This window comes from Primulina huaijiensis, chromosome 18 (assembly GCF_012295235.1).
Source record: "Primulina huaijiensis isolate GDHJ02 chromosome 18, ASM1229523v2, whole genome shotgun sequence".
Lineage (NCBI taxonomy): Eukaryota > Viridiplantae > Streptophyta > Magnoliopsida > Lamiales > Gesneriaceae > Primulina > Primulina huaijiensis.
Genome location: NC_133323.1, coordinates 6,739,137 through 6,755,894, shown reverse-complemented (window position 1 = coordinate 6,755,894; position 16,758 = coordinate 6,739,137). Strand labels below are relative to the sequence as shown.

Below are 16,758 nucleotides of genomic sequence, written 5' to 3'. Positions count from 1 at the left end.
AGGATTAATTTAAAAGTCATCGATTTAAGCCAAATAAAAATATGGGAAAATTCATGTAGGCTTCAATAATTATTTGGGACATGTTAGAGTCAATGGAATTAAGAAAATGTCGAAAACGTGAAATTTTACGTCTAGGAGTGAAACGATAATTTTTGGATTCCAGGGGCAAAATGGTCATTTTGCACCCGGGGCGAGATTTTGGACCTGGCAACTCCCTGAGCACAAATCATGATATTTTTAAATGTTCATGCATCACATTTACGATTTTTATGCCATTATAATAATTATGGTGCATGCTTGGTTTAAAGGAATTAAGAGAGAAAAGTAAGAACGTGAAGAGCACTCCGTCTCCGCCGCGCCGCGTCGTTATTTCGTTTGTTTTCTGTCAAAACAAACCAAGGCATGTTTATATCTTCTTTCACTCTTCAATCAAGCCATATAGGTATTTTTAAATATCGCAAGTACATGATTTTATTGCAAGAAGATCGAAATTGTTCATATTTAATTATGTTAGTTAATTATATTACGTGCAAATATTCATTTTGAGATTTATGCGATATTGCTTGTGGTCACTTTACTATCATGATTAAGTCCGGTCGCCAGTTACCGGCCCGGTCGCCAGTTACCGGTCAGTTCAGTTGTTTCACCCAGTATACTGTGGCAGTAGTCTGATCAGACATACATTATTAAGTCCGGTCGCCAGTTACCGGCCCGGTCGCCAGTTACCGGTCAGTTCAGTTCAGTTCAGTTCAGGGACCACTTGCGTAGACCATAATCTCACCAGAAAATTATTACAAGTTATTTCATTACAGGGCTCCAAGGAGCAAACATTTTCACTATGATATTTTCATTTCAGTTATGCACGTACTATAATTACCAATGAAATGATATTTTACGTTACACCTCAGTACAGGAAATTTTCACTTGCATGCGATTTTATTATTTATTTACTTGTTATTTACGATATATGCATGCTGAGTCTTTAGGCTCACTAGACTTGATTGTTGTAGGTACTGATGATGTCGGGACCGAGGGCGGGGATCAGTGAGCCAGCTCGAGTCGGCAGTAGTGGGACCCGAGGACCTCATTTTCAGCATTTATTATTATTTGATTGTTCAGCATTTATTATTTATTGTTGTTATCGCTCAAACATTTTTATCTACCGTTGGATAAAATTTTTACAGTTATTTTTACAACATTAATTTCTTCCGCTGCTATTTTTAAACATGACATGTTATTCAACAGTTTATTTTATGAACTGGATATTTTATTTAGTTTAAAAGAAAATTTTTAATTTTTCCGCAAATTTTCAAATACGGATTATTAGGCCTTTACAAAGCCCTCCATAGGAAATTATGCTATTTCAAATATAATCGATAAAGAGAGGGACATCAACTTTTTTTTTTCCAATTTTACCCTTATATGATATTAATATTACACTTTTTTTTTTGTTTTTGTTTTAATTTCAACACACACTTTTATTTTTATTTCAACAATTCAAATATCAATTTAGTCCTTCCATAATTTATCAAATTTCACTTTAATCCATCGATAATAATAAAAAAGATTGTACACACACGCATCGCGTGTGCATAACAACTAGTAATAATAAACTATAAGTAAAAGAGATAATAATTAATTAATAATTATTATAATTCAAAAAATTATAATTCAAAAAAGTGGAACAAGACGTGGCTTGGCTTGGAGTACGGGATCTAATCGACACGTTAGGCCCGTTAGTGAATGGGTCCTTAAAATATTTGAAATGGGCCACTCCACCGAGTAGGCCCACTTACAAGAGGACAGTTGCGACCAATTACCCCGCACTACGTGTCACCTTACAACTTCCACACAGGAATGTAGAATCCGCGAATTTGTACGTATACATGCACACACACAGCAGTACAGCACACATATTTTCTCCATACTTCGAATCAATCATCTCCATCTTCGTCTTTCTCGAATATTTTCTTTTAAAGATACGATAATCGCTCCCAAAATCGTCGTCTTTGGAGGAATTTCTGGGGAAAAATGGTGGTGACAACGACGATATCGGGCTCGGATGAGCACCTGCACTCCACCTTTGCTTCGAGATATGTCCGCAGTTCTCTCCCAAGGTACGGGTGGTTTATCGGGGGTAACATTCGTTTCTGCCTGTTATTGGATGGTTTCTGAGTAAAGGGTTCGTGGTTTTTACAGGTTCAAGATGCCGGAGGATTCGATGCCGAAGGATGCGGCGTATCAGATAGTGAAGGACGAGTTGATGCTCGACGGGAACCCTCGCCTGAACTTGGCCTCCTTCGTGACCACGTGGATGGAGGAGGAGTGCGACAAGCTGATCATGGGTTCCATCAACAAGAATTATGTCGACATGGATGAGTACCCTGTTACGACCGAGCTTCAGGTCTCTCTCTTTTTTTGTTTAGTCTTTTTTGAGTATCCATCATTAATTCCATTCGTTGCGCATTATGCTTGCTAATTTCACGGAAAGAACCTGTTTTATGTGGGCTGTAATTGTTCTGGTTTCGTGAGGATTGGATTCGATACCATCTTGTTTTAGAATTCTGGGTTTTGTTTAATTTGATTGTGGTAGTAGAAAGTATTGAATTATATTTTCTTTTGAGAAAAAGAGGTAAAATATATTTGAGTCCAGATTATCTGCAACATTCTGAAGAAACTATTTGTGGCTTTTTAGTTGGTGAATAATTTAATTGTGGATATGGCAGAATCGGTGTGTCAATATGATAGCCCATCTCTTCCACGCACCTGTTGGTGAGAATGAAACAGCGATTGGTGTGGGCACGGTCGGATCATCGGAAGCTATAATGCTTGCGGGCCTTGCTTTTAAAAGGAAATGGCAAGCAAAGAGAAAGGCAGAGGGCAAGCCTTTCGATAAGCCAAATATTGTCACCGGGGCTAATGTGCAGGTTTGTTTAGCAGTTTCTTCTTTCTTTTAGCCATTGTCGAGCATCTGTCGATTTTCCTGTCACCTAAGATTCTGATGCAATTTATGTTACTTAGGTTTGTTGGGAGAAATTTGCTAGGTACTTTGAGGTAGAACTAAAAGAGGTGAAGCTAAGGGAAGGTTACTATGTAATGGATCCTGCTAAAGCAGTGGAAATGGTGGATGAGAATACTATTTGCGTTTCTGCCATTCTTGGTTCTACTCTGACAGGGGAATTTGAGGATGTGAAGCTCCTCAATGAACTTCTGACAGAAAAGAACAAGGAAACTGGATGGGACACCCCAATTCATGTTGATGCAGCTAGTGGAGGATTTATAGCTCCGTTTCTTTACCCTGAACTTGAATGGGATTTTCGTTTGCCTCTGGTGAAGAGTATCAATGTCAGTGGTCACAAGTATGGGCTCGTTTACGCCGGTATCGGGTGGGTAGTGTGGAGGAGTAAGGAGGACTTGCCGGAGGAGCTTGTCTTCCATATCAACTACCTAGGGTCGGACCAACCTACATTCACCTTAAATTTCTCGAAAGGTAATCCCCATCTATATATCTTCGCTCTTGTGGGGTTGTTGTTTACAAAGATAGTGTTCTCGTTTGACACTTGACTAAACAATGCACATAACTGATAAAAGTAGATAGAATTCATGTCATCTTCAAAAAAAAAAAAAGATGTGGTATTTACCTACATCATTTAATTTTTCAGGATCTTCCCAGATCATTGCTCAGTATTATCAGTTCATAAGACTTGGATTTGAGGTAATTCCTGTAACTGCTCAAGAAAGTGTGAATGCTTTTAGTTACTGTAGCTCTTAATTTTGGGAACGAAAATAACATGGTGTCACAGCTATCGATGTTATCTCATTTTCTGCTGATGTTTTTGTATTAAAGGGCTATAAAAACATCATGCAAAATTGCATGGAAAACTCAAGGTTGCTTAAAGAAGGACTCGTCAAGACAGGGCTTTTCGAGATCATCTCGAAAGACATTGGTGTGCCCTTGGTTGCATTTTCTCTCAAGGACAGCAGCAAGTTCACAGTTTTCCATATAGCCGAGGCCCTTAGAAAATTCGGGTGGATAGTTCCCGCTTACACCATGCCTGCTGATGCTGAGCACGTTGCTGTCCTTCGAGTGGTAGTTCGAGAGGACTTCAGCCACAGCTTGGCACAGAGACTTGTCTCCGACTTTGAAAAAGTGACCAAGGAGTTGGATGAGCTTCCGCCTCGCGCTTCCGTTAAAACTGCCCATGTCACGGTCGACAAAGCGAATGGGCCACCGATGAAAAAGAACATTGTGGAGACTCAGAGAGAAATCTGCAGCCACTGGAAGAGGATTGCAAACAAGAAAACTAGTGGTGTCTGTTAAATTATGCTCATACGCATTATATATGAATGAATTCTCTATATTTGGAGTGTATAGTTTAACGTGTGCTTTTCCATTATANCCTTGTATATGAAAGACTATTTTTCGAGTACAAATTTATTTGTGTGGATAGTTTATCTTGCTTATATTTTAGATAGACAACATCATGTCGATTCTCTCTACCCCGATAGAATCAAATCTTCCAATTCTCTATTTCGGAAGAGAGAAAACTGGCGGCATGATGAGGAACAAGGTAGAGAGGAACTTCATGATATGAGGGTTTACACCATCAAACACAAGGCCTTACCTGCGATTCTTGGATTTGTGAGCTGCAGAGTCGTTGCTTGTTTGATGTGACATTGAAAAACGCTGACATATCTTCCCCAACAAAAAGAACAAAACAAAATCTAACTTTCAAGTCCAAATAACCAAATTTGTGTTGAAAAGACAATTATCTCAGCCCATTGAATCAACTCAAGATAAAACCCCTTCCTCCATTTCCCGCCAACTCCATACTCAGAATCAGAACTCCAACAGAGCACAAATCCCACCATTCTTTGATTTGGAACAAAATGAACGGCGTGATACGAAACAAACTGGAGAGGAAATTCAAGATGCGAGGTTATACAATCAAGAAATTTCGATATGACTCAATCAAGAAATTATTTCACATGTATGTGGTGCTTATCTTGGATGAATCCAGTAGTGTTCCGTTGTTTTGATTCCAAAGTAATCTCTGTCCTCTGCGTACAGCCGATCATTTGGAATTTCGATCACTGTCTTCGCCTCTACCCAACTCCACATACAGTAACAAGCTTTTGTTGATCATAAATATAACTTGAAAATGTAAATTGGTCTATCTGTTAAAAGACTCTTTTTGTTTTGTTGAACAGATAGTACTGGGAGATACAAGTGAGCAAAAGGCATTCAATTACACAGGAATTACATGCTTTAATCCTGGTTCCTTCTCAAATGATAACACTTTCGTGGCTTATCGACCTTGCTCTCGACAGGTTGAATTATCTGCCCTTTGACAACAACGGAAGATGTGGCTCAAAGTTATTGACTTCACTCTATCGATGACATTCTTACAAGTATGTTTTACTTTGCCTTGGGTCTGACGACAACAATGGAAGATGTGGCTCAAAGTTCTTGACTTCACTCTATTGATGACATTCTAACAAGTATGTTGTGCTTTGCCTTGGGTTGGATTTTTGAATGATCATCTTACGAAACATTATTAGATTGTCTTTCCACATCGATTAATTACATAGTTACAAATCTAAACAAACAATAAAAACGAAATGGAGAACATAAAAAGGTAAAAGAAACAAACACTCTTTTTTTACTTGAGAATGATATTTTTTGAACCTTTAATTTGTTAAAAGCTTTTTTTTTTTTTTTAAATCTCATTTGATTTAAGTAACACTGCATGTTTAGTAAAAAAAAAATTAGAAGCAATAATTTCAAATATGAGTAAAAAATTTTAATTTTTATTCTATGAAATTGACATCTACGCGCGCATAACTTCTACTTTATACTATTTTATTTAAAAATGACAAACCAATCTCATGACAAGTTGTCTCCCCTTTAGTGTCAATTATATGGTGGCTTTCAGAGCTTACTTTTCAAAACAACTTCATTCAAATAATATGATAAAATCACTGTGAAGAATATCGAATCTCGAAAAATTCATAATATTCGAACATGCAAAAAGTGAACACAAAATTGTCACAAATATTATAGTGTCCACCAGTACAGGCAATATACAAGAGCACAATTCCTTAGACTTCTCAATTGAATTGGCCTATTCCAGCAACACTAGTGATCTTGATTTACAGCTATTTATGGCACAAGTAATTCATTGGCCTATGATCGAACTGACTTGAACAACAATGACTCAAAAGTGGGGAGCTCGACTCAACATAGGCGAGACAGTTGAAAAGCTACACATCCATATCATCTTCCAATAAAATCTCATATATATCTGTCCTCAAATTGAGTTCCTTGTCCCCCATGACTTCCTGGAGATCGGAGAGTTCTTTAACAGTCAGTATGGAATCGAGTTTGAGGAATCCATCGAGCCACAACTTTTTAGACCTGGAAAGATAAAAACAAAGAAAGAAAGATAGGTTGGAACGTCAATGTCATATAAAAATTAGAATGGAGAGAACATGACGAAAATAAACAAATATGTTTCATGCTTTCTATCAAGCCCTATTGTTCATTTCTATTTTTCATTCACTTCTTGCTTGGTAAAGCAAAAGCATCATTAGCACAAGAATAGGCTTTCTCGTTACCATATAAAATAAAATATGAATTTTTTTTTTATATAGGAAACAATATAATATTAAATAATTAAAAGCTAATAATAGTTAAAAAAAGGGACAAGAATCTCTCACTAAATATGAGATCGAGAAATTCTTAAACTCTAAATAATCTTAATCCAAAGTCTTGATTTTGTCCCAACACTTTTCAAATGCTCTATAGATTGTCAAAAATCCTTTTACTTCGCTCCAGCCAAATTGACTATCAAATTCAACGAACTATCACTGACCAAAATTTCCCTACCCCTCCTGCTAAGATCACGTCCCAGATTTGCAGCAAAAAATTCGTGCAAAGATCTTGGAACTACCCAAACCAAACTCATTTCCTCCAAAGCTTTGAACCAAAGACAACTCTCGAAAGGACAATGAAAAAGTAGGGGATAAAAAGATTTGCTTGAATTTGAGGACGGATTCAGTACATAACCGCATGCATCCAGATTACTTTGAACTGGAAGAAGCACATGCAAAAAATTATGTATTTTTCGAAGTATAAGGATGATAACTCTAATGCACAGAAATTTTATGTCCAACAGTATATATGTACATGCACCGACTAATGCGAAAGAAATGATACCAGGGACAAGCATGTATTGCACGAAAGAAAACTCTTTTAGCTGCAGCAAAGTTGCATGCTATGTTCATCTCATATTCCAGATAACAACGCCAGAGAATCACCAAATTCTGCAATTTGCCATCCTCAAGCGCCCTTTCAAAAAGTCCACGTATTCTGTGCTTGGAGCCCCCTGCACTCATCTCAAATGACAATGCATAGAGCCATGTGATCACAGATGGTTTTCTGTGACGACAAGCAAAAGTGCAAGAAAATTTAAGAATTTGTGCATCTTGCGTTATTAATGTCACCAAAAATCCAAATAAGAAAGAGGATAAAAGATTTTACTTGTGAAAGTAATCATCCAAAGTCCACCGCAGTTTATTGGGTGAAGTATAAAGATTGCTGATTTCAACCAAAGCATAGTGTAGAGGTGGATTAAAAGGATAAATCTGCAACCCTTTCTTGATAACTTCCCATACTTTTGAAATATTAAGTTCCACATGATTCCTACAAAGCATCCTCACATAATAGTTCATCAAAAATTCAGGTTGCCGACTTTGCCGTCTTCTCTCTGCATTATAAATAGTACATGGTCATTCTGTTGAGGAAACGACCAATAATTGCTATGATACACACAGACAAAATGAAAACATTAGACTGAACAGTGAAACCAATAGCAAGGTATGATATTACGTTTCTACTTGGTGAAATAAGAAAAAAAATTATCCCCTTCTATAAAAGTAAGAACCGTAGATACAGTATACACAGATGGATAATAAATCATCTTTAATCTAACATAAATCATCCATTCATGGACATGACTAAAATACAATAACTAGTGCAAGAAGATGCTTAAATAGACTCAATTTTGGTGGATGAAGTATATTGGTTATGATCACTGCCCTAAATCATAGTTTAGGGTTGGATATTATTAGTTCCATGACCACATTGTCTTCTGGGACACAGAATTTTTTTCAAGGGGAAAAAAACCTCATGAAGTATACGTAATGGATTTGGTTTTTAATTTCTTTTCACTTGTGTGAACCAGCCAAAAAATTAGGTTAGTCATTTTAAACTATCTGCCAAACGAAACTTGCGCATATCTTTTATTTGCTCTTATTTACTATTGTCTCGTTTAAAAAATTTGTGGATCCACACCAGAATGCAATGGCTTAAACTTAACATGATTGAAATATGAACTGTTTATTTATGAAAGACTTCGAGATAGATCTAATCTCATCAAGGGATAACATCTATTTCTCAAAATAACAAATCTCCCAAAATTGAACGAGGAAGATTGAGCAGTTCGCAGCCATTCAATGAACCAGTCTTCTATTTCTCTTCAGACAACTGAAACTTGTTAGTTGGGACATTTGGAAAACTTCCCAATTCATTAGTTCGGAGAAAAGAGCTCAAAAATTCGAGGATAAAAAAAATCACAGAAAAAGGTTATTCACCTGGAAGCACCATTGCAAAGGAATTTTCCAAAATTTCCAGAGCAGAAGTCCATCCAGAAGTCAGCTCTTCAAATAAAGCTGCTGAGCAAATGACAGCAGCAGAAGGATCATCTATGATACCACGTGCCCATACTGAACCTAGCATTTTTATTTGATCTTTAAACCCCTGGCGGGCTCTAAGCTTTTGCAAAGCTGATGGTTGACCATTAAACAGACCATATCTTGCTCCACTGCCTAAGCAAGACAAGATATGTGTTGCACGCGATGTTGACTCAGTATTATCATTTGATAGCTCCATTTCAGCATACCAGAAATATAAAAGAGGAGCCTTCAGACGAGCATCCTGCTTTGCAAATTTAATAACATACAAATGTGTCATCATCATTTGGACTGACTTTTTTCAAGGACAGAGGACTGTACGAGGAGAGCACAGTTATGATGTAGGGAGGGATTTTACAATGCAAGAATATTATCTCAGTATCACCAGATGCAGTGCACTAGATTTAGTAGGATTCAAGGCTATTAATCGGAATAATAAATACATTCCTTTCATAATCTAAATTCACCTAGTTGACTAACAAAAGGAAGGGACAAAAAAGAAAGGAAAAAACTTCAACCAAAACAAAGAAATAAAACGACTCAACAAAAATTAGTATACTCTCTCTCCGGTCCAAAACTTTTTCCAGTGATATGCGCACTGAGGTTAGGGAAAATACCAGCAGAAAATACTAATTTGGCAGATAATCATCAAACTAAAAAAATTACAATTTGCTAAAAATCCTTTATTCACTTCTAGTAGGGAAAAAGCTACTCAGTAAATTGACAACAGTCTTTCAACTGAACTAGTGTTAGCAAGTGACATCAAGAGCTGTAAAAAGTAAACATATACTCATACCTGTGGAAGCCCCTCGACAGATGTTAATGCCATGTCAAAAACCTTCCTGGAATGATCAATGTTGCCGAAAAGTGCTTCTCTTTGTGCATAAACTCCGCAGAGCAATACATCCTATAACGATGAAGCACAAATAGACAGTCAAAGCATCAAAGCAAGAGCATTCATTATAAAAAAAATGAATAAGTATCAGCCAAACCGTCAACTGATCTTGACAATCCTCAGTTGGATTTCAAGAAATGATAAGAACAAGGTAGTTATCAATTGAGGATTACTTATTCTTGGACATCTTTCTGTTTGATACTAAAAAACACCTAGAAAATAGCACGCACACACGTTGACACAAGTGGGTCGCCTAGACCTCGTGCATTTATGCAAGAATACAAACAAATCCTCGACGACACACTCAACAAGTCTCAGATACCATTCTAACACTTCCAAGACAAATATTCCAACATGTTTAACAATGTTAACACGTCAATCATTCAATTGGTGATTGCTTAGCAGAAATATAGTTCATTAAGACTGAAAATAAGAGACAAAATTAGGGTTCGATTGATGGGTATCATGCACAACAAAGTAATATGACCAATAAGAAATTTACCAGTAAAAACAATCTAGCTTAATATGTTTAAGATTCTATTGACATTTTTAAGGCTGGTTAAACTAATTAAAAGATAATCTCATGTGACTTATGCTATGAATCATCTTGATGCTGGAAGCCTTTCATAGGCTGCTATCTAGGCGGTGCTAAAAAACCTTTATATATAACAAAACAAAGTTGCACTTACATTTGTGGTAAATACTCAGCAGAAAACATCAAATCACAATTTCTTCCATAACAAATGTCCCTAGAATATAATAATGCATATACACAAGCATCTAAAAGAAAGTAAGAAACGCAATATGTAATTAGTTTCTCGAATTTGGTTACAGGATAGTACACACTAGTAAATATATAATTGGCATGTTTCAAATATTAAAGTCAATGGGGAGAGAAAGGACAAACCTGCCGATTATTTTTCAATAAAGTTTTTGCCAGAGCTCGACACGGGGTTACAGAACTGCCGGTTGAATTAGTACTTGTGTTTGATAGCTCTTCAGCTACGAGAGCAGCTTCTTGAAACATGTAATTCTGAGGAAAAGCTTTTAAACAAAGCAACGTGGCATTGCGAAGGAATTTCATGGTGTCACTCCTCACATTTTTGTCATTGGAGCTGTGCATAAGAAGTTCCAAACTGATACTCCTCGAGTTGGTTCTTTTTTCTGTTAGAAGATCATGCACTCTTTTCAAGTTCTCTGAAACAGAATACGGAAGAGTCTCCAAACTGAGGGTTTTTTCAACCCAACTTGGACTGTTTGTACAAGTCCTGTAAACATGAGACAGCATCAGAACAGCAACAGCAACATCCCTCTGTTGCCAAGTGAGAGACAAAAGTTGAGAAATTATTAGTCATGGTATGAACCAGGTCATAGCCAATTGTTCTATGTTATCATTATATATACATGTGTGTGTGTGTGTGTGTTTTGAATGTGGAATTGCTATATTTTATGGTATAAACAATTGAGGTATAGTATATGCAGGTTTTAGGGCACAAGAAACAAATAGGGTTGTCAATCTATATTTGGGAAACACTGATAGGAATAATGTTTTATCCTTCAATTGCACAATTTATATTTATTAATATTAATAGTCATTGTGTTTCTTATCTAAAAAATTGCTCAAGCAGCAACAGGATCTAGATAAAGTCAACTGTCAACAAACAGTTAAAAACCAAATGTCTACATTCTACTGGAAATTCCATATAAAATCAGTTTTTTCCCTCAATAATAACAGCAATTAAGCACATCAACAATTATTTAAACAAACAGAAGTCGAGGAATTCCACAACGAATTGATGGTAGAAAATTTTATAGAAGGAACATATCTTTGAAAATACCACAACACTCACCACCATTGAGCTATTCTCCCTTCATAGAAATCTATAAACTGGGCAACGAGAGATACCCGGGCTTCCTCAGATTTTAGTGAGAACAGGTAATCACACACATCTTCGTATAATATTGTCCTGAATAGTTGCTCATTGTCTTCATCATCAGCTGTATCACCATTACATGAATTCGGATCTGTTTCGCCAATTGTCTGATATTATTATGCCGAGAAAATAATGCATAAACAATAACATTTACCACAAAAACCAATATAACATGTCCCCATACAACGAAGCATGAATAGTTGACAGGTGCTGATATTATCATGTTAACCGGTCAGAGTCAGTTCTCAGGCTTAACATCAGACATAGTGAGCATGCAATGAAATTTCCAAAAGTGTCCATCAATATGCCAATAAGTTCTCCATCAATATGCCAATAAGTTCCATTTACATGAAAGAAAAAGAAAAATAGGAGGTGCGTTGAAAATTATTGGTTTCTTTATCAAAGTTGTTTTTTCATTTCTAGCGCGTTAGAATTGAACAAATCTTTATCCAATCATTTTGGTAATGATCAAGCTACAGAATGGCAATACAAGAAAAAGTACTAAAACTTAAAAAATTTAAGATTCTAAGTTTCTTGAGCAATACAATTTAAGACCAAAACTGAAACATTTCCCAATGTTCTCGAAACTCTTTCCATTTTTTCTAATAAGTAAGTGAAACACCTTAATTTTAAGCTATCATGCACCTGGAGATGGTACCGTGCCAGAATGCATAAAATATAAATCATCTCAATTGGTTCAGCTATAGCTATTATTTCTTAATAACAAAAAATTTGAGTCGATGTTTCCATCTTTTTATTACACCCTGATAGAAATATAATTGGAAAAGGTTAAGGTTCTCTACTAGGTATGGGAAACACATTCACCATTACATTCCATTCCAGATTAAAAAAATGTAATTTCAGCAACATTTCATTTCACATTTCAAATCATCGTTTTGCGACACAATCAATCACCTAATCAGAGTAAATATGAGTGAAGGCAAACCAGATTTTGAACGAAGAGGCATCCACTGATCAAAATCTCTGGCCAACTCTGCCTTTGACCAATTAATCCATGTTCTTGTATCTTTGACCTTGATATCAGCTTCAGAAGCTGCATCAATCCCAAGTTCTTTAAGCAGAAACTCGATATCATCCTTCTGCTCAACATCTCTAGCATCAGATTCATCATCAAACTCCCCAACAATGACATCATTCTCAGCATTACTCACTGGAAATTCATCAATTTCCTTATTCTGTGATATCGGATCAAACCAACCTGTCCAGCCACCCTCTTCAGCTGTTGTTGAGGTCTCTTCACTAATAAGTCTCTGCCTCTGTTCTTCTTCTTTCTCTAGCCATGTTGACCATCCAAATGCACCATCTTCCCCTATTCTGGCACCATTACTACTCCAAAAGTGTTCAAACAGTCTTTGCTTACTTTGTTCAGAAATAACTAAAGAGGGAGAAAACAAAGTATATTCAATCTCTGCCTGAAATAAAGCAGTAGCCAACTCCTGATAACCTGCTTGCCACTCTAGGCGGCAAAGACTAAGAAATATATCAACTAAACCAAGTTCCAATTGCACAATTGACGGATCAACATGAGTTTCATTGCCAGATGGAAATGCCTGCATTCAGAACTAACTGTGAGGATTTAGGATCAACATCTTGGAAGTTTGTCATGAATGACATGTATGATTCCAAAATAGAGAGCCATGTAGCTAAATACAAAAAACACAACCATTTTGCGAGAAATTATGTGACCATTCAGGTTTAAGGGAGGAATAAAACAGAAAATGACAAATCATGGTAAGAAGCAAAGAGCATTAAAGCCCACAAGGCTTTCTACAAGAGTTTGGTAAGATGATGCTGATTGCCACATCTCAGTAACATGCGTTTAACCAGTAATTTGGCAACTGCAAACTTGCCCTACCCAGTCCCATAAATAAAATGCAAGTGTACCACTGAAAATAACAGTATATAAAAGCAAGTCAATTTCTCCTCGCAGAACATCTGCTAAATAAGTGGAGACAGCAAACCAAGTTACTTATAATCACTCCTGTTGTCTGCAGATAGGTTTTTATTTAAATAAGCCTAATGAGGTATCAACCAATGGTCTTTCTTTTTCAAGAGAAGCAATTTCATCAGAACAACGCAAAGCTCATCTTCAAAAAAACACGGCGACAGTCGTGGACATCTATCAATTTCAATCGATGTCAAAACAGTTCTAAAACTTAATTAATGTGAAAAATACACGATGCAGCCAAGATAAAATTTTTGTTGAAGTTCTAGCAGAGGGAAGAAAATATGAACCATCAAAGCGAGAACCTGCCTATGCTGCTTGATACAAGCACCACCTAAGGCTTGGATTGCGCTTGTGTAAATCTTCCTCATCTCAGAAACCTTAAATCTGGAGAATTCACCCTGAACAACCCTCAAAAATTCTCTCCACAGCTTGCAACTCCCTGAATTGGACGCTAGTATCCTTTGCCATCTCCTAATTAAGACATCAGAGCTATCTCTAGTTTGATAAGCATTCAAAAGTGCAAGTAACAAATCTTCACTATCAGGGTTAAACTCAGTCGCCTTCTCCAAAATGCTGATTTTCTTTTCTAGAGTCTGTAAACGAGCACCTTTATGAGGCTGCATTCTAGAAACCTTATCTTGAAATTCCGCAAATGCTAACCAAACACTCTCATCCTGCGGGTGTTCCCTTGTCATAGTATTGAACTCCTTTGTTTTTCGCAGCACCTCATCTTCCCAAGACTCTTCAATGACTGTTATATTTAAAACCGGTGCACTACCTGAATCTTCATCTGGTGATAAGGGAATAAAATCAGTAACCATATTCCCTATAGGCTTGGTAGGAACAAGAATTCTCACTCGTTTCAGGTTCTTATGACGTTCGACGGCAGCATACTTCGCAGACCAATACCGACCCCCAGATTTAAGCTTTGTATCTAACCAATCAATGTCCTCATCCCCATCAATACCTCCAACTCTAGTATATTGTCGAAAATTGCTGTTCCCAGAAGCTTCCTTAGAGTTATAAAGTTTGTAATGAGCAACATCCATTCTGCATTTTATCAAATAAATGTACTTTCAAAATCAGCACACAATAATACATTGCTTTAAAACAAAATTTTTTCCTCCTTTCACACAAGAATATCCATTTGGTGCTGGTAAAAAAGATGACGCAGCGGTAAATAATTTAAGTAACTAACACCAACGAAAACAAAAAAGCGGGGCACTAACAGACTTAAGATCTTCCCACTTGACCAGAAAAAACAGAAGCCAGAGCTAAGTGCCATTACCGTAAGGGACGGATTACTTGTTTGCAATAAAAGTTACTACATTTTTCAAATCAATGCAAATTAACACAGAATACATACAATTCGAGAGGTTTGCATCAATAATTAATCAAATTTGAGACTGACATCGTAGCTTTGAAATCAAGACATCCTTTTCGTAGACAATGAAATAAAGCGGAAAAGAACAAACGGCAAACGAAGAGTCAAGTGAAAATTCCTTTCCTACAATGCATGAAGCACTAGAAAAGCAGAAAAAATGATGAACTTTACCTGTAAACTGAACCAAAAGCCAAATTATCGCGATCCCCACGAGAATCAAAGAAATACTCTTTCTCGCCAGGCATAGTAGTAGAAGAAGCCCATTTTTGAACACCTGGTTTTCTCGAAGAAGAGAGAGCAGCTGGATAATCATATGAAGATGAACGAGCCTCACTCCTCCTTTTCTGCTTTCTCCTTTTCTTCCGGCCTTCACCTTCGGACGCATCTTCATCAGAAGCCGAGGAAGCCACCATCTCGTACTGATCCCGCCGTTTATTGGCGTCAATTTCTTCAGGTACTTGTTCTTCATCGTCGAGTGCATCGTACGGAAGCTCATATTTTGAAACGGCATCGTTTATGACGGAGAGGTCGGTAGTGAAGCTGGAGTTTTGCAACCAATTAACGGCGGCGGCGGATGTATTGTCGGCGTCGGCTACCGCCGCAGAGGGAATTTGGGGCGGTTTAGAGGGGAGAAAAGCGGGGAAGAGCGACGTCGCATTGGAGGAGGGTTCCTCTCCTTCCTCCATGCTTAGTGATTGAATTGCGCAGAAGTAACGGAACGCACCATTTTTCTTTTTTTTTTTTTTTTGTTTATATCTATATTTATACATTTTGGATTAGATTTTTGGACAATTAAATTAAATAAAAACAAATTTTTTATATTTTAATAATTAATAACTTAAATAAGATATTTTTTGTATTTTTTAAAATTTTAGGGTGATCAACAATATATTTTTTTAGGGATAATTGCATCTATCCCGAGGTTTTTCAAAATTATAAAAAAAATTAATATTATTAAATGTTATATTTATCTTTGTGAATTTTGTGAAAAATAACAAATAAATCTAAAAACTTTTTAAATTACAAACATCATCATCAAGTTTGTCTTTATATTATATTTTACACTCTTAAATTTGTGTTGATATCGTATTTTAAGGGTTGAATATAAGAAAAATACAAACATGAAATGATGTATATAATAATAAAAATTATCATATTTATTTGTTACTTTTTACCAACTTTAAATGAGATATATGAAATATTTAAATATAGTTAAGATTTATTATTATTATTATGACAAATCTCAAGAGAAATAACTCTATTTTTTATATCTTACTATCTTACAATTTAGTTAAATTATAGCCTTTTATTAACTAATTTTTAATTGACTTAGTTGAAGTTTATTTAAAATACCAAATATATTCACATTTTTAAAAAAAATTTAAATTCAGTCATATATTTATTTATATATTTTTAAATAATTTATCACTTTATATTTTTTATTTCAATAATATCTTTATTTATATTTTTAACTTTTTAGATATTTTATCAGTCTCAATTAAAAATATGTAAAACTAATTAATTTAAAAATTACAAAATCATCATATTTAAATACTCATGCAAAAAATCACTAGTTTGGTTTAAGGATGATGTGAACATTTCGTGACTGTTCCACTACATCCGAATGATTACTAAATCTATTATCATAAATAATACGTATGAAGTTGCAAAATAGCATCCTCAATTTTTGTCAATAATTTCACACTCAGAATCATATCAAATGAGAAATGACTTATTTTTATTCGGGAGACGAGCTCGATGACGAGAACCTGGCTGCAAGGTTCAGATCGTCAGGATGACCATTGTTCATCTCGAACATCTG

At 36.0% G+C, this 16,758-nt stretch overlaps 2 protein-coding genes across 4 annotated transcripts; one reads left to right on the top strand and one right to left on the bottom strand.

Annotated features, from left to right (window-relative positions):
* The first annotated feature begins 1,888 nt into the window (after positions 1–1,888).
* On the top strand, positions 1,889–4,404 carry LOC140964090 (glutamate decarboxylase-like). The gene is made up of 6 exons (XM_073423615.1): positions 1,889–2,117; positions 2,200–2,404; positions 2,727–2,927; positions 3,022–3,490; positions 3,663–3,715; positions 3,848–4,404. The coding sequence occupies exons 1-6, from the start codon at positions 2,032–2,034 to the stop codon at positions 4,319–4,321; spliced, it is 1,488 nt and encodes a 495-aa protein (XP_073279716.1). The 5' UTR covers positions 1,889–2,031; the 3' UTR covers positions 4,322–4,404.
* Positions 4,405–5,943: 1,539 nt separating this feature from the next.
* Positions 5,944–15,674, bottom strand: LOC140964081 (uncharacterized). Of its 3 annotated transcripts, none has more exons than XM_073423602.1 (10): positions 15,108–15,674; positions 13,840–14,602; positions 12,530–13,154; positions 11,500–11,674; positions 10,557–10,917; positions 9,551–9,661; positions 8,656–8,998; positions 7,544–7,769; positions 7,220–7,441; positions 5,944–6,418 (listed from the first exon to the last, which is right to left on the bottom strand). In XM_073423602.1, the coding sequence occupies exons 1-10, from the start codon at positions 15,620–15,622 to the stop codon at positions 6,265–6,267; spliced, it is 3,495 nt and encodes a 1,164-aa protein (XP_073279703.1). In that variant the 5' UTR covers positions 15,623–15,674; the 3' UTR covers positions 5,944–6,264. The 3 variants fall into 3 exon arrangements, with proteins under 3 accessions (XP_073279703.1, XP_073279705.1, XP_073279704.1); XM_073423604.1 differs by having other exon boundaries at positions 11,500–11,647; XM_073423603.1 differs by having other exon boundaries at positions 13,855–14,602; positions 15,108–15,673.
* Positions 15,675–16,758: the final 1,084 nt, after the last annotated feature.

Bases quoted from the DNA above. Each gene is read 5' to 3' on its own strand.
- LOC140964081 (XM_073423602.1), bottom strand. From the start codon at position 15,622: ATGGAGGAAGGAGAGGAACCCTCCTCCAATGCGACGTCGCTCTTCCCC. The intron at 14,603-15,107 runs GTAAAGTTCATC...GATAAAATGCAG, and splicing joins GCTTTTGGTTCAGTTTACAG to AATGGATGTTGCTCATTACA. The intron at 7,442-7,543 runs GTAAAATCTTTT...TTGTCGTCACAG, and splicing joins TTGGATGATTACTTTCACAA to AAAACCATCTGTGATCACAT.
- LOC140964090 (XM_073423615.1), top strand. From the start codon at position 2,032: ATGGTGGTGACAACGACGATATCGGGCTCGGATGAGCACCTGCACTCC. The intron at 2,118-2,199 runs GTACGGGTGGTT...TGGTTTTTACAG, and splicing joins GTCCGCAGTTCTCTCCCAAG to GTTCAAGATGCCGGAGGATT. The intron at 2,928-3,021 runs GTTTGTTTAGCA...TATGTTACTTAG, and splicing joins TCACCGGGGCTAATGTGCAG to GTTTGTTGGGAGAAATTTGC.